The following is a 24,966-nucleotide window of genomic DNA, read 5'->3' as shown; positions in this document are numbered from 1 at the left end:
AGCAGCTTATTATTATTATTGCTGTTGCTGTTTATTACCACTACTATTGCTATTACTATGACTACTCCTATCACTATTACTATCTAAGCAGTCTTCAATTCCTTCATTACTATTTAGGAAGTCTTAAATAAAATTGGGTTCCAAATCCTATCGCCATGCTTCAAAGTCAACATAATTATGCCAACATCAAAGGCATTTGGGAAAAAGGAAACATTTCTTCAAATGGGCAGTAGCCCACCAGGCTCCTCTGTCCATGGAATTCTCCAGGCAAGAATACTAGAGTGAACAGCCTTTCCCTTCTCCAGGGGATCTTCCTGACCAAGGGATCAAACCCGGGTCTTCTGCATTGAAGGTGGATTCTTTACCAACTGAGCCACCAGAGAAGTCCCAGGAGATGACACATATACACGTAATAAGCCTTCAGATTTAAAAGTGACTATAAACCCTGTTAGTTGTAACCATCTCAAAAGTCAAAGAAACAGCAGGAGTGGTGCGTCAAAAAATTACCTTCATCAGATAACCTAGAGAGAACAACCTTCTTTCAACAAAACACATGTGCAAACCTAAAAAGTTGGAGCATAAATCCATGCAGCTCCTCCATTTAGAAGATCTCACAGGAAGAACCCAACCTGACAGCATGAGTTAGAGTCACCATTGGTGGTGCTTACTAGCTCAGTCATGTCCGACTCTGTGACAGCATGGACTGTAGCCCGCCAGGCCCCTCTGTCCATGGGGATTCTCCAGGCAAGGAACTGGAGTGGACTGCCATGCCCTCCTCCAGGGGATCTTCCCAACCCAGGGATCAAACCCAGGTCTCCCTCATTGCAGGCAGATTCTTTACTGTCTGAGCCACCAGGGAAGCCATGCCTCTCCAAAATTAAGATTTTAGCTACATTCTCTTCACATTGGCTAGAACTGCTGTCACTGCTCTGGAAATGAGTATGTACTAATATTTCTTCTCCCGTTATGAGGAGTAGAAACATAAGAGGTGGACATGACTGCCTCTCAGGCTATTTTTAAATATTGGCTCATTTCACAGCTGCTGGCATAGCCGTGTTCAGTGATTTAAGTCTCACTCCTCTGGCCACAGTGAGTCACATCTGTGGGTTTGGACAGCATTTCTCTTTCCTTCCAGTCACTGAATGTTATCTCTGTCTGTGAATGTGTAGGTTCACTCTGCTCCACAATTTTCAGGTGATGAGGTTTTATTCTAGCAGTTGAAATTAGAAAATAAATACTGGAAATAGATCTGTAGGGGCACATGTTTTATGCACATATACCAATTTGAGTATGTCCTAAACGTGTACATGCATAATTAGGTTACACTGGAAAGTGTGGTTTAATCATGAACATGACCCTTCTACCTGCCAACCTCCACCAATGCTACTGAACAGAAGGACTAGCCCACTGCTGATGTATATCCAAAATTCAAAAACATACAGAAAGGGCTCTTGATGTGCTAAAAACAGCATTTTCTCTACCAAGTCGATTGTGAACGTATTGAAATATAGTTACTTTACATCAAAACATACCACCAAGACATTCTCTGTACTGAATTAGGCAATTTATTAGGCTCCTATTGTCCATGTCTAGAGTGTGAACATGGATTGACATGCATTGTCTCATTTTGTGGATCTTACATGCATGTAGCCTCCAGCTGGGCCTTTGATTCTACTTGTCAGTTAGCTCAATGTGAGTAAATGATAAACACAGAATGATACAGAAGCCAGAGCAAGAAATCCCACCCAATACCATATACCATATTCTTTGTTTTGCAAAATCAAAATCATATCACAACTCTCTTGTAAAAAATAAATTTCAGAGCAAGGCATTTCATTCGCCTCACTGAGAAAAATAAAGACGTTTCTATCATTTCAGAGCAATGAAATGTCCAACTATGGCTGAAGAGTACACCCTGAGAAGTAAATGATTTTAACGAACCCATTGAGGTTGATAAAGCTGTGTTAACCTAACATCGGGAAGGGACACAAGGTCCAGGCACAAACTCCCTGCTCACGTTGGGGGTAAATTCTCCAAGGATGCTGTGTTATAAACATCCTCGTTGTCTTCAATGCTTGAAGCATCTGTGGAGTCGGGGTCGCTCACCACGATTCCCACCGAAGAGAGACTGGTGATGAAGGCATGCATCCGCTGGGCATAAATGTCTCTAATGTTAAAGTAAGGGAGCTCCTGACACTTCTCTGGCGCGTCCTCACTACACTGGTCCACATCGATGTCCTTTTGCTTCTGGTAGTACTTGGAGAACTTGTTGAAGATAATGGTGATGGGAAGGGCCACCACCAAGATGCCACAGATGATGCATGTGCTGGCAATCAGCTTTCCCACCAAGGTGACCGGGTGGGTGTCTCCATAGCCCACGGTCGTCATGCTGATGGTGGCCCACCACCAGCAGACGGGGATGCTGGTGAGGCTGGAGGTGTGGTCGTCTTTCTCCACAGAGTAGATAAGCACAGAAAAGATGGAGATGCCCACCGACAGGAAAAGAAGCAGCAGGCCAACCTCATGGTAGCTATGCCTCAGTGTGGCACCAAGAGATCGAAGTCCCACCGAGTGCCGGGCAAGCTTGAGAATTCGGAAAATCCTCATGAGCCTGAGGATCTGGACCACTTTGCCCATGTTCTCAATGTCCTCACTCTCTTCCTCCTTGGTGTCTACAGCCAACGTGGCATAAAAGGGAACGATGGACACGAAGTCAATTATGTTCAGAGGGTTCTTCCAGAATTTCTTTTGACAGGGAGCGGTAACCAGCCGGATGGCCAGCTCACCCGTGAACCAGGCGATGCATGCAATCTCCACGCCCTCCAGCACGGGGTCATCCACGTCCCCATCCTCGTTCTGGAATTCTGACATGCTGTGGATGCACATGGCCACAATGGAGGCCAGCACCACGCTCAGGGAGGAGATGGCAATGAGCTTGGCCGACAGGCAGTAGGCTGGGTTCTCCATCCGGATCCAGATCTTCTTCCGGAGCTGGCCAAATCGTAGCTTGTCAAACTTCTCCAGCTCCTTCTCGAACAGAGACGACTCTTCGAAAGAGGAGTCGGTGCTCACATCGTTGCTCTTCTGGTCCCAGTCCTTCTCGTGGTTCTCCTCCTTGCGCTCCTGGTAGCGATTACTGCAGCAGGAATCCAGGAAGAGCTCGTTGATGCCCCAGTACTCAATCTCCTGGCAGAACGAGAACACGCACAGCTCCTCCATGACGTGCAGCTTCCCGGTGTAATAGAAGTTCAAGACGTATCTGAACAGCGAGGGGTTGCGATCAAAGTAGTACTCTTTATCGGCCACGCTGTAGTCATCACACAGTTCTAGGATGGCCTCCTCTGAGTGGCAGCTGAGCAGTTTCCCGAGCCTGGTGTGAGGGAAGCGCAGGAGGGTGCTCTGGTCGACCGTCTGCTTAAAGCCCCCCACGTTCAAGTTGACAAGTTCCTCGTCTGGTCCCGGGCGATGGAAAAACTCACCAAACACCATGGTGGATCCAGGCAGTGGAGAGCTGGCTGGGAAGGGAGACGAGGGAGTTCACACTGGCCCTGGAAGGAACACAAGACGACGTGAGCCCTGTTCTGAGCAGCCCTGCCAAGCTTATTTTTAATCTGCCCTTTCCAGGATGATGGGCTACATTAAAAGCAAAAACAGAGGGACTTTCCTGGCGGTCTAGGGGTTGGGATGCCATGCCTCCAACGCAGGGGGTGCGGATTCGATCCCTGGTTGGGGAACTGAGATCCCACATGCCACATGACTCAACCAGGAAAAATAAATAAATGAAACAAAAGTCATCTTATTAAAAAAGAAAGACTACATACCATTAAAAAAAAAGACAGTAAAATAGAAAACAGAATAAAAACGAATACACTATCCCCCTTTGACTATAAGAAATTCAACATAAAATAGGGTTTTGGTTTTTTAAAAATGGGTTTATATATCCATTTTCTGGAAAAGACTGCCATATAATTTTTATGAATTTCCAGTTCCTATTTCTCTGTTTTTGAAGCATTCATAATAACATGCCATACCCCAAAAGCAATGCATTTGAGATCACTTACTCAATACAAGCATCTCCAGCCTCGACCATGAGGCTTCTTCATTTGGAAATGCTCAGTTCAGACGTGGCAGGCTATTTGCTGCCTGGCTTGCAGCTCATCTCTCCTGTTCCCTATGGTTTGGTCAAGCACACTCAGAACCAGCTCTCTGCTCTCCACCTCAAACACAAGCCACACATCACTGGGGCTCAGATCAGCTCTTACAAAAGATGTAGGTTTCACTCCTTTTAGAGAAAGCTCTATTCCTCACATTTGGATATGGACAATCAAAAGGATATAATTACCTCCTTGTCCCATTAGTATCTTAAAGATACAGTTACACTTCATGGGATGGGGTTTCAGGTGCAACCACAAGGGAACAAAGTGACTTAGGGAAACCTTTTTATGTTAATTGCAGTATCAGTTTCCTGACACAACTATGCTCTTCTCCTTCCTCCCTTCACAAACAGTCTCCTACACACTCCCAATCTTTGATACTCAAGTCTATATTGGCCCAGCATATACAGGCTATTTCAGTCTTGACTCTAACTAAAATGTACCAAAACTGTTTCTCAGAGAGAAAATAATAGGTATTGACCATCATCCAATACAATGCTGATTCCTCAGAGCTGATGATGCAAATAAAAGAAAGGTAGGAGATTGTCATGTACTGCGTTCCAACCAAGTACTAATAAATTTTTGCATATATCATGTGATTTCATCCTTTCAATACTACACAGTAGACGTATAGGAAAGTAAATACTCAGAGAAGTCCAAGATCACAAGATAAGCAAATGGCAAAGCCATGATTTAAACCCAGGTTAATAAACTCCAAAGCCCATGCTATATCCACTACACACATATCCCTCCCACCTCTTTCTGTTTTTTTTCCTTATTATAATCCAATAACCCAATACAGGTAGTAGTATTATGACCAAAGTGAGTCAAGCATCTTTGGGGTTACTGGGGAATCACCAATGACCTCTGTCTGGAGAAGCTTCATAGCAGAAGTTCTATTTAAGTAAATGTTAAAGGTTTAAGCAGAGCTGAGCAATGAGGGCAAAGGACATTCCCAACACTGGGCATCAAAAGGTGGGGACAAGTCAGACTGCAAAGACAATTGTGAATCAATCTAAAGAGTCTAGACATGGGACCTCCTTGGTGGTCCAGTGGCTAAGACTTTGCCTGCAGGCTGTGCAGGCTGGATCCCTGGTTGAGGAGCTAAGATCCCACATGCCTTGTGCCAAGAAAAAAACAAAACATAAAAGAGAAGCAATGCTGTAACAAAATTCACTTGACTTTAAAAATGGTCCACATCAAAAAAATATATTTAAAAAAATAAAATAAAGAGTCTGGACTTGATCCTGAAGATGAGACTGCTAAATCACCTTAATCAATAAGTGGACATGGCTGTATTTGTGACTATAACTTAGAAAGACCCCACTGACAGCAGGATAGAAGACAGCTGGCAGGAATGCCTGGCGCCAAGGGGGTAGGGTTACAACAGAACAGGTGAGAGGACGCAAACTCATACAGCAATGATGTGTATAAAGAGGAAGTGACAAATTCAAGAATTTTATAGCTGTGAAAGGGTACCACTCAATGTGCCAGCAAATTTGGAAAACTCAGCAGTGGCCACAGAACTGGAAAAAGGCCAGTTTTCATTCCAATCCCAAAGAAAGGCAATGCCAAAGAATGTTCAAATTACCATGAAACTGCACTCATTTCACATGCTAGCAAGGTAATGCTCAAAATTCTCCAACCTAGGCTTCAGCAGTATGTGAACACAGAACTTCCAGATGTTCAAACTGGATTTAGAAAAGGCAAGAGGAATCAGAGATTAAATTGCCAACATCCACTATATCATAGAAAAAGCAAGGGAATCCCAAAAAACATCTACTTCTGCTTCATTTACTATGCTAAAGCCTTTGACCGTCTGGATCACAACAAACTGTGGAAAATTCTTAAAGAGATAGGAATACCAGATAACCTTACCTGCCCTCCTGCGAAACCTGTATGCAGGACAAGAAGGAACAGTTAGAACTGGACAAGGAACAATGGACTAGTTCAAAATTGGGAAAAGAGCATATCAATGCTGTATATTGTCACTCTGCTGATTTAACTTATATGCAGAGTACATCATACGAAATGCTAGGCTGGATGACTCACAAACTGGAATCAAGACTGCCCAGAAATATCAATAACCTCAGACATGCAGATGATATCACTTTAATGGCAGAAAGTGAAGAAGAACTAAAGAGCCTCTTGATGAAGATTAAAGAGGAGAGTGAAAAAGCTGGCTTAAAACTCAACATTCGAAAAACTAAGATCATAGCATTCAGTCCCATCACTTCATGCCAAATAGAAGGGTAAAAAGTGGAAACAGTGACAGATTTTATTTTTCTGGGCTCCAAAATCACCACAGACCGTGACCATAGCCACAAAATTAAAAGACACTTGCTTTTTTCAAGAAAAGCTATGATAAACCTAGACAGGATATTAAGAAGCAGAGATATCACTTTGCCAACAAAGGGCCACATAGTCAAAGCTATGGTTTTTCCAGTAGTCATGTATGGATGTGAAAGTTGGACCATAAAGAAAGTTGATTGCCAAAGAATTGATGCTCTTGAACTGTGGTGCTGGAGAAGATTTAAGAGTCCCTTGGACAACAAGGAGATCAAACCAGTCAATCCTAAAGGAAATCAAATCTGAATATTCATTGGAAGGACTGATGCTGAAGCTGAAGCTCCAATACTTTGGCCATCTGATGTGAAGGGCTGACTCATTGGAAAAGACCTTGATGATGGGAAAGATTGAAGGCAGGAGGAGAAGGGGGTGACAGAGGATGACATGGTTGGATGGCATCACTGACTTAATGGATATGAGTTTGAGCAAGCTCTAGGAGATAGCAAAGGACAGGGAAGGCTGGCATGCTGAAGTTCATGGGGTTGCAAAGAGTCGAACATGACTTAATGACTGAACAACAAATAAAGTGGAATCAAGAGGACTTGGTCATTGATTGGAAGGAAAAGATAAGGAAGAAGAAAGTCAAAGGAAGATGTGTTTTCTACTCTGCACAACCGGACAACATCATTAGAGGAAACATAAAGGTCAGGTAGGAATTTCTTGTCCTTATGTTTACAAAGAGACAAAGCTGTCAGCGAGACAAGAGAGTCCACCTCTGAAAAGGACACTCCAGAGAACACAGCCTGAAAACACAGCCCTCTGCCGTCCACCCTAGGAGGAAGCTCACTGTGAGAGAGAATACAAGGCTATTTGCTCCATTTGCTCTGACAATGTTCCCGTGAAACCAGAGACCACGGCCTGGCATAGCAAAACACTTCACAGATGTGCTGACCTCTCCAAAAGACATGATTTTTTTCCTGCCTCAGCTTTCTATTTTTAGTTAGAGATCTTCTTTGAAGGGCCTAAATCAAGAGCTCATGGCGTGGTCCAAATATTTATGGAACCTCAGATCTCTGAAAGCAGGCTTATGTTCGTGGCAAGTACAAGAGTAAAATGTTCCAAGGAATGAGTTTTAGCTAAGCTAGCATTAAGGCTTTCATGGACATTTTCTTCTGGTGGATTATTTTTTATCTCCTTAGTTTTCCCGGAAACCCACAGTGGTTGAAAGCCACTGTCTCCCTTCATGATACAGCCTGCTGAAGTCAGTCTCATAATCAGAAAGTGTGCCATCCATTTCCCAACTGCTCCAAAATCACTTTTCCAAAGAACGTTGTTATCAACCATAATAGCCATCTTCCTGTTCTGGCCTCCTTACTTTGTATTCACTCTATGCCAGTAAAAAGGAGCCTGTTCTGAGGTCCACGCATTCCACAAAAAGTGTTAGTCACTCAGTCACGTCCAGCTCTTTTTGACCCTATGGACTATAGCCCACCAGGCTCCTCTGTCCATGGAATTCTCTAGGCAAGAATACTGGAGTGGGTTGCCATTCCCTCCTCCAGGGGAATCTTCCCAACCCAGGGATCAAACCTGGGTCTCCTGCTTGGCAGGCAGATTCTTTACCACCTGAGCCACCAGGAAAGCCCTCATTCCACAAAGCCTAATCACAATAGCAACACACAGCATAAAACCAGGGATCTCTCATTATGGGACTTTTAGAGGAGAGAAAAAAGAAAGCATCTCTATATCAGATCAAAGGCTTCAGCTCAGAGGACAGGATGAGATTCTCCACATTATGGCTGCCAGAGTACACTGTTGATTTCCTTGGCTGCGTCTGGCCCACAGCACCCTATGGAGAGCAGGGAAGAAGAAGACCTCACCTTTATAAACTGTAGCAAGGTTCCCTTACATGAAGCTAGTCCCTGCTCCTCACTATACCTTGAGATTTTGCAGGTGAGGAAGCAGGATTAGAAGAGATGGGCATCACACACCTACTAAGGGTTGGAGCAAAACTCAAGCCAGGGCTCCCTATGTCGGACCCCCTGCTCTGCAGTGTGCTGGTTCACCCACTCGAAGGAGTAAGTAAGAAAAGCAGATAATGAACATCGTTATTTACAAGACTGCTATATTCAGGCCAGCATTTAACAGCATCGTTCATTCCCATTCAGAAAATACAGTGCGTCGAAGGTATATTTATATATATATTCAATATATACCAACAGTATACTTTATATATAATTATCTTACATATATTTTATACATGAAGCTATACGTAAATGTACATATAAAGGAATGTATATAATATACATATAGTGTGAACCATATTTAGAGAGAGTTATACAAATACTAACTAAAGATTTGGGTCAATTTCTCTATAAGTGAGACAAATCTCTTTAATTTTGACTAAAAACACACAAAAAAACTTTTGATTATATAGAAGTAAAATTTTGGTATGGAAAACCATGCCATAAGCAATGTTAAAAAAATATTTGCCACTTATATCACAAACAAGTGGTTAATACACCTAGCATATAAAAGGCTTTAGACTGAGAAGAAAAAGAGAAAAACAATATAGAAAAATGGGCCAGATATGAATAGACAGTTTACAAAAAAAAAAAAATGTCAATGGGTCTTAAAACAGGAAAACAATGTTCTACCTTGCTCATAGTAAGATAAATGCACATTAAAATTACGGAGTAGTATTATATCTAATGGGCTTCCCAGGTGGTTCAATGGTAAAGAATTCACCTGCCAAGCAGGAGACGTGAGTTCGATCCCTGGGTCGGAAAGATCCCCTGAAGAATGAAATGTCAACCCACTCCAGTATTCTTGCCTGGGAAACCCCATGGAGAGAGGAGCCTGGAGGGCTCAGACCACGGGGTCACAAAGAGTTGGACATGACTTAGCAACTAAACAACAACAAATCATATCTAATACCAAAGTGGGAAAAAAATACAGAAACTGAGCTACATACTCTTACTAAGTATGTGGGGAAGCAGGTACTTTTGCACACTGCAATTGGGGAAACAAAATGAAGGGAAACTCTTATGAAGGGCAATTTGGAAATATTGAGCAAAACTGCCCAAAAATTAGGAGAAAATATTTGCAAGTTGTTGGGCTTCCCTGGGATTCACTCAGATGGTAAAGAATCTGCCTCCAATGCAGGAGACACAAGTTCAATCCCTGGGTCAGGAAGATCCCCTGGAGAAGGGAATGGCAACCCACTCCAGAATTTTTAGCCTGGAGAATTCCATGGACAGAGGAACCCCGTGGTCCATGAGGTTGCAAAGAGTCAGACACAACTGAGTGACTAACACTTGACTTGACTTGATAGATCTAATAGGAGTCTAGAATCCAAACAGATTTAAAAAATAAAAAACTCTTACAACAGTAAAAAGACAAATGGGCAAAGGATTTTATAGACATTTCTCCAAAGATATATAAATGGCCGAAAAAACACATGAAAAGATGCTCAACGTCATTGGTCACTAGGAAACACAAGTCAGAGTCACAACGCGATACCATTTCACACAGCTAGGATGGATATAATCAAAAAGTAATAATAATACAAGTCTTATGTTATAACACAGTTAAGTGTTTGTGACGATGCAGAGAAATTAGAACCTTCAAGCATAATGAGTAGTAGTGGAAAATGGTGTGATCCATTTGGAAACAGTAAAGGAATGATAGAATTAAAATCTCACCATTGTGCAACTATAATGAAATAACAGATCTGAGCGTGCTCATAAACGGCTGCTAAAACCCAGTTAAAAAATGAATAGGGAACTCCACAATGGTTAGCTCAGAGGAAAAATACCTGAACTCACTGTTCAAGCCAGTGTAACAAAAAGAGACAAGACAGAATGTGCCTCCTGATGGAAACACGTACACAATTCTGAACTATCCCAGCCAAAAAATAAAATAAGACATAAATTTGATCTAGCTCTAGGTCTAACACTTAAAATCAAATAGGATATTTCAGAGGAACATGTTCAAAGATACTATAGGGATGCGATCAGCAAAAAGCAGACTGTGGGGAATTATACAGGACAAATGACGGATCAAATAAATGACACATCAAATAGATTCAGTGTGTGGCTTTGTGTGGATACTGATTCGAGCTAGCCAAATGCTTTCAAATATATATATGAAAATCGGGCGTATCTGAACACTAAACTAAATACTTGACAATGTAAAATTATAATTGTTCAATTTTTGAATGTGCTAATGGTATTGCAATTACACTCTAAAAAAACCTTTATCTTTTGGAAATATATGCTAAAATTTTACTGCATTGAGAATTTACTTCAAAATAATTCATTGGTGTGGGGCTGGGAGGACAGGAAGGAGTCACTGATCATACAAGATGGCTGCCACTGCTGCTGCTAAGTCGCTTCAGTCGTGTCCAACTCTGTGCGACCCCATAGACGGCAGCCCATCAGGCTCCCTGACCCTGGGATTCTCCAGGCCAAGAATACTGGAGTGGGTTGCCATTTCCTTCCCCAAAGTATGAAAATGAAAAGTGAAAATGAAGTCGCTCAGTTGTGCCCGACTCTTAGCGACCCCTTGGACTGCAGCCCACCAGGCTCCTCCGTCCATGGGATTTTCCAGGCAAGAGTACTGGAGTGGGGTGCCATTGCCTTCTCCACAAGATGGCTATGAATTAATAATTATGACAATTATTTTAGCTGAGTGACAGGTACAGAGGAATTTAATGACATATTCTCTCTTTTTTTGTACATATACAATTCTCCATCAAAAAATGTTTTAAGAAAAGTCTATTAAGCACCTTGTGTGGCTATGCACTGTGATACATGTTTTCATATACATTATTGTGCACCCTTTAACTCCCAGCAACTCATGTAGTACCTCAGTATAAGCAATGAGTAATTATCCTTGAATGAATGACTTCATTTAATTCTCCCGCAGTCCTAGCAGTAGATCCTATACCTGTGTCACAAATAGAGAAACCTCAGGCTCAGGCTTCAGCCAACATTATACAGATTTATAGGGCAAACTTTTTCCACTATGCTTCAAACATTTAACTTTTTTAACTGGAAGGAGGAAGGTCTTTAACTGGCTGGTCTTCAATTTTATATATTTTATTAGTCAGCCTCAATAAAGAATGCTCTATACTCTGGTAGGGGATTTGGTACTAGCATGTCAAGGATACATGCAGTCTCTGATCAGGCACATCCATGTGTACCAAAGGCATCTGGCCACAGGGTAGAAAACTCAAGTGCTATTTTCATTCTCTTCCTCAAGAGCTTCACTTCATTGCATCAATCCTCCTGCCTACTATCAACACAAATCACAAATGGTGAGGACACCATATACTGTATTTGGCCACCTTGTGTCTCCTGGTGTTTGTCAGATTGAAAAGAAAGAAAAAAGATGTCAAAAATCCAAGATATTCTCTGACAGTTTAAACTAAACTCCACATTGATCTACTTCTCTCCAAGTGGCATCCATAAAGCCTTTCCAAAGCCATTAACCTCTTACCACTCTCTTTGCTTTATGCTCTCAAAATCACTCTATAAATGCTCTCAAAACTGTGTCTTTTAAAGGTCGACACATATCCATGCACACATGTGCATGGGTGGCTTTGATAACGCACTTGATTTGCTCAAAAAAGTAAGAAAGGCATAACAAATACAAGCCACTTCTACTTGCTTTATTGGGCAGAACCACTCTTTAAAATCAATTCCATAAAAGTAAACAAACAAACAAACAAAAAAAAACCTAAATTCTTTTGTCCTTCCCACTTGTCCAAAATCTACATTAGTCCTATCATCGAAGGAGAAGTGGGGGGCATTTTTCTGCATTAATACTGCAGTCTTTAAGGAATAATCATCTGGAAAAGCTGTATTTCATTCTATTAACTTTCAAAGAAAAATCATATATGTTTTTTAAAAGGGTGATGTGCTGTGCTTCAGTCGTTTCCAACTGTGTGTGACCTCATGGACTCTAGCCCACCGGGCTCCAAGGGAATTCTCCAGGCAAGAATACTGGAGTGGGTTGCCATGCCCTCCTCCAGGGGATCTTCCCAACCCAGGGATCGAACCCTGGTCTCCTGCACTGCGGGCGGATTCTTTACCATCATGCTAAATTCTATTTCCAGCCATGCTGTGTGAGAATATTCCAAATAAAATGAAACAAATGTAAATAGAAGTGAAAATCTAAATTCCATCCACATCCACATATTGAGCATCCTCTCACCAGGAACCTTCCCTGGTGATGACCTTCTCCCAGAGCAAGTGCCCCATGCACTGGGGTGGGTAGCATGTAAGGAAAAGAAAATCAAAAGTCAGCGTTGGGTCACAGAGAAGCAGAAAGTATAATGAAATGTCGGTGGCATTGCATGGTCCACCTTGACTGTGGATTTGGAAATGGAGATGCTAGTGGTCCTTGATTCAGATCTTTGCGGATCAGATGTCTTTTTACAGCACAATCCTGAAAAAGAAATAGCTCTTTATGAGACATCGAGGAGGACATGCCCAGAGCCAGTGTGCAGGCCATACAAAGCCTCAAAGACCCGTCTAGATTTAAGTCTTTGCAGGGATCAGCATTTCCTGGGTATCCTGAGGCTTCTAAGTGGAGCCAATCCCCCCAGTAACCTTCCAAATGGCCCTTCCCAGCCCATGAGGAAGCCTGGATGCAAAGTGAATCCCACTGCCCAAGCAGAGAAAGGAAACTCTCTCCTGGTCTCTTCCACATCCATGTTCCAACAGCATTATGTGCAGCTGACAACACACCAGTGGCACAGGTCCCCAGTCACCCTAATCCAGAAGATTCATAACCCAAACACAACTTTTAAATGTTGCACTGAAAGAAATGAACCCACCAGGTCCCCTTATCCATGCTGAACTATCAGAAGCACCTAAAGAAAAGAAGACAAGGCTAAGACTCTGAAAACTTGTGCCTGAAGTGCCACTTCCCAGCTCTGTGACCTTGGATGGGAGGTTCTTGCTCAATAAAAGATGATGTACACACTTTGATGATATAACAAACACAAAAGTCTTCTGAAAACACAAAGCATAAGACACATGTAAAGCCTTATTTCAAAAATAAGAGATTAAGATAAGAGTCCCCTGGAGAAGGAAATGGCAACCCAATCCAGTATCCTTGTCTGGAAAATTCCATGGACAGAAGAGCCTGGTAGGGCTGTAGTCCATGGGGTCACAAGACGGAACACACATTCATGAGGGGGATGGAGGGAGATGGGTTGGTAGCAATAAATAGGTAGAACTAAAAAAAAAAAAAAAAAAAAAAGATGAGTCCCCCTATCTCCTTGTTCCTGCCCCTACTTACTCCTCTCCCTCTCTTGCCACCTCCATCTGGACAGTCATACTAGAGAGGTGCTCATTTCCTCCGGATTCCATTTAGAATGGCTGACTCCCTCGGCAAACTCCAGGGATCCCTGTAACTCACCCAGCTCATCTCTAATCAGGAGAGCTGCTTTAGAAGGCTAATTCAGTGAACCCAAACGCCAGAAATCTGTCCTATTTGTAAAAAGCAAAGAACCAGAGGTGAAAGATATTCAACTAGAAATTGGAAAAACGTGGACTTTGCCACAAGAGGGGAGACTTAACTCTCCAGTAGCTACCTCATCACATCTCCAACTGAGTCACATTACATAGAGGAACCCTCAGGCAGACAGCTGGCCACCTGATGTGAAGAGCCAACTCACTGGAGAAGACCCTGAAGACTGCTGTCAGGGTGACGCAATGAGGTCCAGAGGTGGAGTGCTGGAACACTGAATGATCTGCACCACAGGAGTCATTCCCCCTGCCCTTACTTCCCAGCTCTGTTCACCTTCTCCCATAGCCTTTCAGGTGCATTTTTATCTGCACTAAACAACCCCATCCCCCCACCCCCGCCCCAGCAAGGGATTACAGTGCCTTTATAGTTCTCTTTATCCTTAGTTATCTTTATATCCTTATAGTTATCTTTATCCTCTTTATCCTTCTCTTTATTGCCTTTATAGTTCTCTTTATCCTCCACAACTCTGACCATTACTGTCACCAGACTCCAAGCTTTTCCATGGAGGGGACTATGTCTTGTCATCACCACAGCCCCAGTCCCTTATGCTAAGTGCTGCCCATGGTCTAGTGAAAGATACTCATTTTGATCTGGAAGAATCAATAAACACTCCCACTGTGACCAGATGGAGCACAGAGCATTCGGGGGCAGTGAAACTATCCTATATGATGCTGTGATGGTCCATACACGCCACTATATGTTTGTCAAAACCCATAGAAAGTTCCACACCAAGAGTGAACCCTAATATGCACTGCGGACTTAAGTCAATAATAATATGTCAGTAATAAACACTGCACCAAGGCAAGATGTGAAAAGTAGCATGAACTGTGTGGATAAGGGGAAGGTGTACATGGGAACTCAGCAATTTCTGCACAATTTTTCTGTAAACTGTTCTTAAAAAAAAAAAAAACTGTTTTTGTGAAAGAGCTAGCAGAATGCTATAGATCAGGCATGGTGAAATGTCACATGTCTCCAGTGACCAAACAACCAAACAAGTAAGTTACACAAATGAAGTGGGCTGGTTGGGACTGTGGTGAACCACCCAGGCTTATCTCAGAGGCAAAGACTACTCGGCATGAGTCCTTTTTGAGAACAGAAGGCCAGTTTGGGTGTATCTTAACAGCATTCCTGGAAAACCCAGAAATCCTCATTTTTATTTGAAATATCTCAATCAGAATTGATCCAAAAAGTTTCTAACACTATAGGAAGTGTCAGTTGTGCAGTTGTATCCAATTCTTTGGGACCCTATAAACTGTAGCCCACCAAGATCCTCTGTCTATGGGATTTCCCAGTCAAGAAGACTGGAGGGGTTTGCCATTTTTTTCTCCAGTGGATCCTCTCAACCCAGGAATCAAACTCAGGTCTCCTGAATTGGAGGCAGATTCTTTACCATCTGAGCCACCTATATAGCTCAAGCAAAAGTGTGTCTCCAGGCCCAGAACTGCCAATAAGTCCTCAATCTGGGACTAGAGCGAGATTCTTCTCAGCTTCAGCACCATAGCACTCATTTCAGGCCAGGCTAACTCAAATGGACACAAATGGAACCTGTCACAATAAGGAGTGTCACTTCCTCAAGTCTGAATTACAACCACAGAAGACAGTGGGCCACGTGGACAACAGGATCTTCCAAAGTTGACCTGCTGTGTCTCCCAGCACACAGCAACCCAGTCCTTCCAGGCCAGCCCTCTCCCTTCCTTCCTCAGTCATCTACCCCAACTGCCCCATGGATTTTTACAAACAGAAGAGTCTCCCGGATGTTTAACCCTCATTTCTGTCACTAGGTTTTTCTCCCCTTCCTTTGGTAAATGCTGGCATCAGAGAAAACACAGACAGGCAGCTCTTACCCTTGTGGTGTTGATGTCACACACTCTGCCCTCATCCTGCCCAGCGGAACATCCATCATCATCCAAGAAGCTCCAGCCTTCTCCACTCACTGGAAAGTGTGGGGGACAGAGGCATTTAGCGGCCAAAAAGAAAAGAATCCTGTTCTCTGGTTGTACCGGCCGAAGCAATCGCTGGGAAATCACTCTCACCTGCAGAAGAAAGTATCAGTCATGTTGTAACTCCAAGGAGAAAACACATCCAAGAAGTTTTATCTCAGACTCAACGCTCTGGGCATTTTACTAATTAGACTCATATCGTAGAGCCCAATCAGACTCCCAGGACCCATCACTCCCCCTGGTCACATGGCTAATGGAGACATCACGAAGTGATTCGCAACCACTTTCAGGCTCCAGGACTCAGATCTTGACTGCAGTGGACACCTGGGGCATCTCCACTGACCCCAAAGCCAACAAAACATCCATAACATGAGGTCCTAGAATTAGGACATTAGTCACTCACCTCCCGCGCTGTTTCTTCCAGGAGCATCATTTTCCTAGCTAAGTCATCAAGGATATACTTATAAAAAGACCCTGATGTTGGGAAAGATTGAGGGCAGGAGGGGGCAACAGGGGATGAGATGTTGGATACCATCACCAACTGCAGTTCAAGGTGTCACAAAGAGTCAGACATGACTTAGCAACTGAACAGCAACATATTTATAAACTTCTAATTGAATACCTTTAATCCATATTAGAGACCAAGTTTTGAGTGTGACTGCACTAATAGAATGAATACTGCTGCTCTAATTTGAAATCAATAGGTTTCAAAGGCTGGCCAAATTCAATGTTGCTTCATTAGTCACTGTCGTCTTTCACAGATCAGACATGACTACACAGGCTAGATCAAAGTTCTCTAGTTAAGTGTGTGTGTGTGTGTGTGTGTGTTATGTATGAGGGAGAGTTAATAAGAAAATAAGAGGAAATTTTTCATTTTTTCTCTCTGAATAAATAAAGCAAAAAAACCTTTACTTGCCAACAAGGTAAGCTTTGCCTCATGGTGGTGCTTTCCCATGGTAGCATCTAAGCATCTACCTATTGATTTTCATGTTTTCCAATCAATGCTAAGTTTAAAGGGGAAATGGGGAAGATAAAGAAGAAAGGATTGATCCTGAGCTTCAGAAAAAGTGAAAGACATGCTTTCAGCTGCGTCAGTCACTGCAAACTTTCATTATAGCCGAAGCTCTGCCTGATATTATCCGGGCACTGGGATTACAAACAAGATGCAGCCCCTACCCTCGCCCCCATCTCGGAGCCCATAGGACCGAAGCCAAAGAACAAACACGCGGAGGTGTCCTACCAACACCCAGGGGGCAACGGGGCGGGAAGCAAAGCAGGAACCACAAGCCGGTCCCAGCAAGGGCCAGAGCAACCCTGCAGTGAATTTCCACCTCTAACAGAGATGGCAATGAGGAAAGATACAGGAAAAGTGCAGCTCTACCCACACTGAACTTCTGTGATTGGGACCCTTGGCAAAGAGGTAGAGAAATTTCAACACGGATAAATAAAATTCAGGAGCTAGCCTCCTCCTCCATTCCTTCTGCCCTCCCCCTCCTCCCCCCCTCCACCTCCTCCTTATTCTCCTCCTCCTCCCCTTCATGATCCTCCCCCTTCCCCTCCTTTCCCCCCTCCCCCCTCCACCTCCTCCTTATTCTCCCCCTCCTCCCCCTTACCATTCTCCCCCTCCTCCTTCTCATCTTCCTCTTCCTCCTCATCCTTCCGCTCCCCCTTCTCCTCTCCCCCTCTCCATCTCCACCTCCTCCTCTTCCTTATTCTCTCCCTCCTCCCCCTTAACGTCCTCCTCCTCATCTTCCACGGCCTCCCAGCAGCACCTCAAAGGGTTAGCCTCAGATATTTGTGTTCCACTGGAAATGTAGAAATGCCGTGCCTTTTTTAAAGGGTACAGCACACAAATATAGGCTTCCTTTCCCTACCAGTCACCTTTCCAAAAGTAGCACATTTTAAAGGAAGGTAAGATTAATCTGGCTAGGAGATAATTAACTAACTACAAACAGCTTTGATATGACTACATTAATTACTGAAGAAAAAAAAATCAACAAAGCCCTTAGGCTATTTAGCACTTCTGAGAAACCTCAGCACTGCTGGACACTGGCTCATCACCTTCTCAGGATGGGGCTGGTCCAGAGACAGACTGTGACCTTACCCAAATGTATCATTTTTACAGAAACTGGTGCCCAGTGGGCATTAATGTCTGATGCATGAACAACATCCTAAGCTGTCTTTTTCTCTCTTCTTCCCCTGAAAATTAGAATTCTTGTGCCTTGCCTCATTTCCCCTCACCATGATTTCTGTCCAAAAGACGGGGTTTTTCAAAAACACATAAACTCAATCAATATTTCTCTATATGAATTTATGTAAGTTCGGGCATCTCTATAGTGGGGTTAATGGTGACCTCTTCCAAGAGGACCTATGCCATACCCACACCCAGAGGCCCTGTCCCTGAGGCAGAGCACTGCCGACCCATACCTCCAAAGGAGACGCTCAAACACAGTTCTGTCTCAGTCTCATTTGAATAGAGTTCTAAAGAATATCAAGGAGAGATAAGAAAGCCTTCCTCAGTGATCAGTGCAAAGAAATAGAGGAAAACAACAGAATGGGAAAGACTAGAGATCTCTTCAAGAAAATTAGAGATACCAAGGGAACATTTCATGCAAAGATGGGCTCAATAAAGGACAGAAATGGTATGGACCTAACAGAAGCAGAAGATATTAAGAAGAGGTGGCAAGAATACATGGAAGAACTGTACAAAAAAGATCTTCACGACCCAGAAAATCACGATGGTGTGATCACTCTCTTAGAGCCAGACATCTTGGAATGTGAAGTCAAGTGGGCCTTAAGAAGAGTCACTACGAACAAAGCTAGTGGAGGTGATGGAATTCCAGTGGAGCTGTTTCAAAGCCTAAAAGATGATGCTGTGAAAGGGCTGCACTCAATATGCCAGCAAATTTGGAAAACTCAGCAGTGGCCACAGGACTGGAAAAGGTCAGTTTTCATTCCAATCCCAAAAAAAGGCAATGCCAAAGAATGCTCAAATGACCACACAATTGCACTCATCTCACACACTAGTAAAGTAATGCTCAAAATTCTCCAAGCCAGGCTTCAACAATACATGAACCATGAACTTCCAGATGTTTAAGCTGGTTTTAGAAAAGGCAGAGGAATCAGAGATCAAATTGCCAACATCCGCTGGATCATGGAAAAAGCAAGAGAGTTCCAGAAAAACATCTATTTCTGCTTTATTGACTATGCCAAAGCCTTTGACCATGTGCATCACAGTAAACTGTAGAAAATTCTTAAAGAGATGGGAATACCAGACCACCTGACTTGCCTCTTGAGAAACCTATAAGCAGGTCAGGAAGCAACAGTTAGAACTGGACATGGAACAACAGACTGGTTCCAAATAGGAAAAGGAGTACATCAAGGCTGTATATTGTCACCCTGCTTATTTAACTTATATGCAGAGTACATCATGAGAAACACTGGGCTGGATGAAGCACAGGCTGGAATCCAGATTGCTGGGAGAAATGTCAATCACCTCAGATATGCAGATGACATCACCCTTCTGGCAGAAAGTGAAGAGGAGCTAAAAAGCCTCTTGATGAAAGTGAAAGAGGAGCGTGAAAAGGTTGGCTTAAAGCTCAACATTCAGAAAACTAAGATCATGGCATCCAGTCCCATCACTTCATGGGAAATAGATGGGGAAACAGTGGAAACAGTGTCAGACTTTATTTTTTGGGGCTCCAAAATCACTGCAGATGGTGACTACAGCCATGAAATTAAAAGATACTTACTCTTTGGAAGAAAAGTTATGACCAACCTAGACAAAATGTTAAAAAGCAGAGACATTACTTTGCCAACAAAGGTCCGTGTAGTCAAGGCTATTGTTTTTCCAGTGGTCATGTATGGATATGAGAGCTGGACTGTGAAGAAAGCTGAGCGCCAAAGAATTGATGCTTTTGAACTGTGGTGTTGGAGAAGAGTCCCTTGGACTGCAAGGAGATCCAACCAGTCAATCCTCCAGGAAATCGGTCCTGAATGTTCATTGGAAGGACTGATGTTGAAGCTGAAGCTCCAATACTTTGGCCACCTGATGCGAAGAACTGATTCACTGGAAAAGACCCTGATGCTGGGAAAGATTGAAGGCAGGAGAAGAAGGGGATGATAGAGGATAGAGATGGTTGGATGGCATCACCAACTCAATGGACATGAGTTTGAGTAAACTCTGGGAGTTGGGTGATGGACAGGGAGGCCTGGCGTGCTGCAGTCCATGGGGTCACAAAGAGTCAGACAAGACTGAGTGACTGAACTGAACTGATGTGAATTTATGTCAGTTCACCCCCGGCTTACAGCATTCATACACTGGGTGTGACCTTTCCATGTAAAATGATAACTAGCATTTTCTGAGTCCCTACAACACACCAGGAACCTTCCCATTTTACTTGTGGGACACTGAGGTTCAAAGACACTGTTTGCCCAAAGCTCCACATCTGTGAGTACCAGAGATGGGATTCAAACTCAGGTAGGTCTGCCTGATTTCAATGAGTATAGAAAATCAAGATCCTCTTCTAGCCCTTGGGGGAAAATAAGGAAGGGTTGGGAGAGATGGCAGACGTGGCCCAAACCAGCAGGGTTGAGGGAAAGAAAAATGTGTACACCTGACATATTCCCCTCTTCCTGCTGAACAATCCCACCAACTGGCTCTGTTTCTGTGTTCCCATCATCCCTACCTGTGTGCAACTGTTCAAAAAAAAAAAAGACTGGAGCATTCATGATTTTGCACTTATGCACTTATGCTGGTTTCTGACTTTGTTGAGTGATTCAGCAGGATCCTGGCAAAACACATCAACCTCATTCAAGTATCTCCAGCCTCCACAGAATTCCTCTCTTTACAGGACAAAGGGAGACCCTCGGTGGCATCCTTGGGCTCCCATCCAGCCTGGCTATATTTCCTGCTGGGCTAAGTACAGCTTTCAAAAATGAATACGATGACCGCCTCCAATACTGAGAGGGGAAAGGTGAAGATTAAGTGGCAGATCGGACTCTTTCATCACCCGGAGGCCTGACATCCAATCTTGGAACAGAACGAGGAGAATCAAACGGACGAGGAGACAGTACACAAGACTGATAATGATGCCCTGCATCATTCTCCCAGAGAATCACAGGAATAATGTTGCTCTCCCAAAATTAAACTTCAAAACCAGCGCCTGAGAACTTAAAGCAGCACGCCAAGCAACACTGCCGCCGAGGTCTGTGTCCTCTGAGTGTACAGAGAATGCTGAGAGCACCTGTCACTGCCCTGCTCACATTCTTCTGAAATGTTGTCACTTTAGTGCCACCCACAAGACTGAGAAGCCTGCAGCTAGGGACAGTATCCTAATATCAATCTTCAAATTAATTGTCTCTGTTATACAACGACACCGGACAGGTTTTTGTTTTTATTTTTGTTTTTAGCCAATTCCTCTCCCCCAGGCCAACAAGACTAAAGAGTAAATTAATTAAAAGAATCAATATGGATAATGAAAGGCAGAGGATCAGCAATGGAAGCAGAGGAAGAAAGTGTCAAAGATCAAAATTGGTTGCCAAGATCCATTCCAGCACTTTCTAAAGGAGAAGAGTTTTATCCTGAAGACACAGCATCTCCAACAGTGATTAAGTCTCCAGAGCTCAGAGTCTCAGGTATCATTACATACTCCCAAACCTCCCCTTGTTCTGCCTCTCAGCTCCTTGAGGCACCTGCTGGAGATTTTAGTTCCCAGCTTCCTTGCCAACACAGAGCAAATAAGCTATGCAGCTGACACAAGTGTCCACTCTGTCCACCACTTCTATTTAAAGAGTGGAACTTAGTAAAGCAAACAGAAGTTTATTTACTCAGCTCTGGGACACCTGAGTTTCTGAAGGCGCAAGTCTGAGACAGAGCTGACTCCGATCCGTGATAAGGTTACCAGGTAAATGACACCTTGGAGCACCCGCCCCTAGCAACCGGCCAACTTCCCTGGAGACATGCTGACCTTGCAAACTTCTATAGCAGGGACTCTTAGCCTCAGCATCACTGACATTGAGGCCAGATAATTCTTTTTTTCCTGGGGGATGGCCTATGCACTACAGGACATTTAGCAGCATCTCTGGCCTCTACCGAAAGGCTTCCCAGGTGTCTCAGTCACAAAGAATCCACCTGGCAATGCAGGAGACACAGGTGTGATCCCTGGGTAGAGAAGATGCCCTAGAGGAGCAAGATCCTTCCTGGAGGAGCGAATGGCAACCCACTCCAGGATTCTTGCCTGGGAAATTCCACGGACAGAGGAGCCTGGTGGGCTACAGACCATGGGGTCACAGGAGTCAGGCATGACTGAGCGACTGAGTATGCAGACATGCCTGGACGCTACCTGCTAGATGCCAGCAGTATACCTCCTTACTGCCCCCAGGGTGTGACAATCAAAATGTCTCCATATACTGCCAAATGCCCCCCCACCCCCCAGAGCAAAATCAACAAGCAGCGTGAAAAACACATCAGACACCTATACGGGAGCTGGAAGTTCAGAAAGGTCAGAATGACAGATTGTACTAATACTTCATCTGCTGACAGGGGCTGGGGAAATTTCCCCAAAACACATATTCTTTTAGAATTCAGTGCTGGCATTTCTGGTGCCAGACAAGCAAAATTTTGCAAATGAGGAAAGATAAAAGCAAGGTTAACCTTTTGTTGAAAGTCAAAGCATGCGTCACACAACTTGAATCTTGAGTCTAGTGTAAAGATTAGTGATTTTCTCAGAGTCAGTCTTCTGTTTGCTAATATTTTCCGTGCTAGAATAACACCCAGGGCCACACACTCATACAGTTTCAACGATATGGCCTACTTCCTGTGGGCTGGGTGCTCCTGCTGGCCACACCCACTCCTAATCAAATCTGCCAATCTTGTGGAAACTCTTGATCTGCCACAAAATATCAGTTTGGTAGTCTTGCCCCTATTTATCATCTACAGACCAATTTCCCATAAAATCTAAGAGTCATGATGCGATTCAAGTACAAAGAAAAGGTAAACGCTGACCCTACCTCTAGCCTGCTTCATTAGTAAGAACTGTGGTCAAGGATTTTGCTTAAATAAAGCTAAAATAACACAATCAGGCCACCACAGTAGAATTTAATGTGCCAGTAACATCATATTTAAATCCTATAATCCAAAGCAATCAGAATAATACAACCCTGTCTAGGCAATTCAGAAAGTAGTTTACTAAGAATATCTATCTCCAAATGACTTATTTTTTCCAAATTATCAAATTTCAGTGGAGAATGAGCATGTGGACTGGGAAGGGGAGGATGGGACAAACTGGGAGACTAGCGCTGACATATATACCTACCATGTGTAAAAACAGCTAGTGCGAAGCTGCTGAGTAGCACAGGAAGCTGGTGCTCTAATGACCTGGAGGGGTGGGATGGGGGAAGTGAGAGGGAGGCTCAAGAGGGAAGGGATATATGTATATATATATATAGATGATTCACTTTGTCGTACAGCAGAAACTAATACAACATTATAAAGCAATTATACTCCAATAATAAAATAATAAATGAATAAAATATGAAAGTGATAGTGAAAGCCGCTCAGTCATGTCTGACTCTTGGTGACCCCACAGACTATACAGTCCATGGAATTCTCCAGGCCAGAATACTGGAGTGGGTAGCCTTCCCTTCACCAGGGGATCTTTCCAACCAAGGGATCAAACCCAGGTCTCCCACATTGCAGGTAGATTCTTTACCACCTGAGCCACAAGGGAAGCCTAAAATATAAAATATAGAGGCCATTAAAAAAGCAATACCTTAAGTCAATAGGAAAAATCCTTAAATTAACAAAGTTTTTTTTTTTTCCTTCCTTTTGCTCTGTCTCAAGAGGAAAATGATGGCTTCCCAGGATCTAAATATTCAGGAATTAAAAATAAATTGATAGGAATTCTGGTATTCAGAGAGAAAACCAGTAAGTGCTTGCTAAAGCAAGGCCTCTAAATGATATTTGAAAGGTTAATACAAATTATACTTCTCTTGGCCACCCAGAATGAGGGAATGCAATAGCATCCCCAGAAATCCCAAGGGCTGCAAGTGTGGTAACTGAACACCACTGCCCTCCCCCAGGGTTATGTTCCTAGACGACCTCCCCTGGGGAGCAGTAAAAGGCAGCAGGCCGCTGCTGAGTCATCTTCAAACACAACCCACAAACAGGAACGTAAGGAAGGTCCTGTGGAAGGCTGTGCACCTCATACAGAAAAGCAAAACCACACTGCCACTGACCCTAGTCCTCCTCCACGACTGCCACCATTCCACTGGCCCCGGGGAGGAATGCCCTGGCTCCCTCCGCTTTGCAGGAGTCCCCCAGCTTCACCGCTGACAAGCAGGGGTTCAGCCTGCAGCCAGGAAACAGGAAAATCGTCCCACCTGGGGACTTTAGACTTTGAGTTCAGTCTTATCTGTCCCCACGTTTGCAATGACACGACTGATGCCTCCAACATCTACACTAACACAGTGATAAAATGATCAACTGAAAGGAAACAGTTCTGTGAGTACAGGGCTTGGGCGAGGGGCGGCAGGGGGTGGGCATGGAATCTATCATGCAATGATAGTAGCAGTGTCAACTGATTAAAGGAAATCTGGAGGACACTAATAATGTATATCACAAAATCCCACAGTTTCACCCTTTGGAATGTATCCTGAGGAAATAAATCAGACACTTGTCCAAGCATGTGGATACAACAATGTCACTGAATCATTAATTATTCATAAGAGTGAAAAAGCAACCTAAAAGTCCATTGATAGGGGAATGGTGAAATAAGATTAGGAGCGGGCCATGCCAAAGAATACTCTGTGGCCATTAAAAATGCTACATGATCATAATAGCTCCGCATACCAAGTCAGGCTCCTCTTTAAGTGTTCACACCTGAACCCACTTAATCCTCACAACACCTGGACTAGTAGTATTTCCACTGGGTTATTTTACAGAGGGAGCAACTGGCAAACAGAGAAGTTAACTAACTCTCCAGAGTCAGTAGCTCCTAAGTGATGTTTGGTGGTTTAAATTCAAATAATAATGCTCTAAAGCC

At 43.5% G+C, this 24,966-nt stretch overlaps 1 protein-coding gene across 3 annotated transcripts in view; it reads right to left on the bottom strand.

Moving 5' to 3' along the window:
• Positions 1 to 1,547: 1,547 nt before the first annotated feature.
• The window catches only part of KCNS3 (potassium voltage-gated channel modifier subfamily S member 3), a 47,160-nt gene continuing 23,741 nt past the window's right edge, over positions 1,548 to 24,966 (bottom strand). For 2 of the 3 annotated variants that reach the window (XM_069580248.1, XM_069580246.1), the window contains 2 exons: positions 15,827 to 16,015; positions 1,548 to 3,548 (listed from right to left, as the gene is read on the bottom strand). In XM_069580248.1, the coding sequence (XP_069436349.1) occupies positions 2,014 to 3,489 (1,476 nt within the window). In that variant the 5' untranslated portion in view covers positions 3,490 to 3,548; positions 15,827 to 16,015 and the 3' untranslated portion in view covers positions 1,548 to 2,013. Of the gene's footprint in view, positions 3,549 to 15,826; positions 16,016 to 23,238; positions 23,301 to 24,966 lie in introns of all 3 variants that reach the window. The other variant, XM_069580247.1, reaches the window with a different exon arrangement.

Source organism: Ovis canadensis, chromosome 3 (assembly GCF_042477335.2).
Source record: "Ovis canadensis isolate MfBH-ARS-UI-01 breed Bighorn chromosome 3, ARS-UI_OviCan_v2, whole genome shotgun sequence".
Lineage (NCBI taxonomy): Eukaryota > Metazoa > Chordata > Mammalia > Artiodactyla > Bovidae > Ovis > Ovis canadensis.
This window is presented reverse-complemented; position numbering and strand designations above follow the sequence as displayed.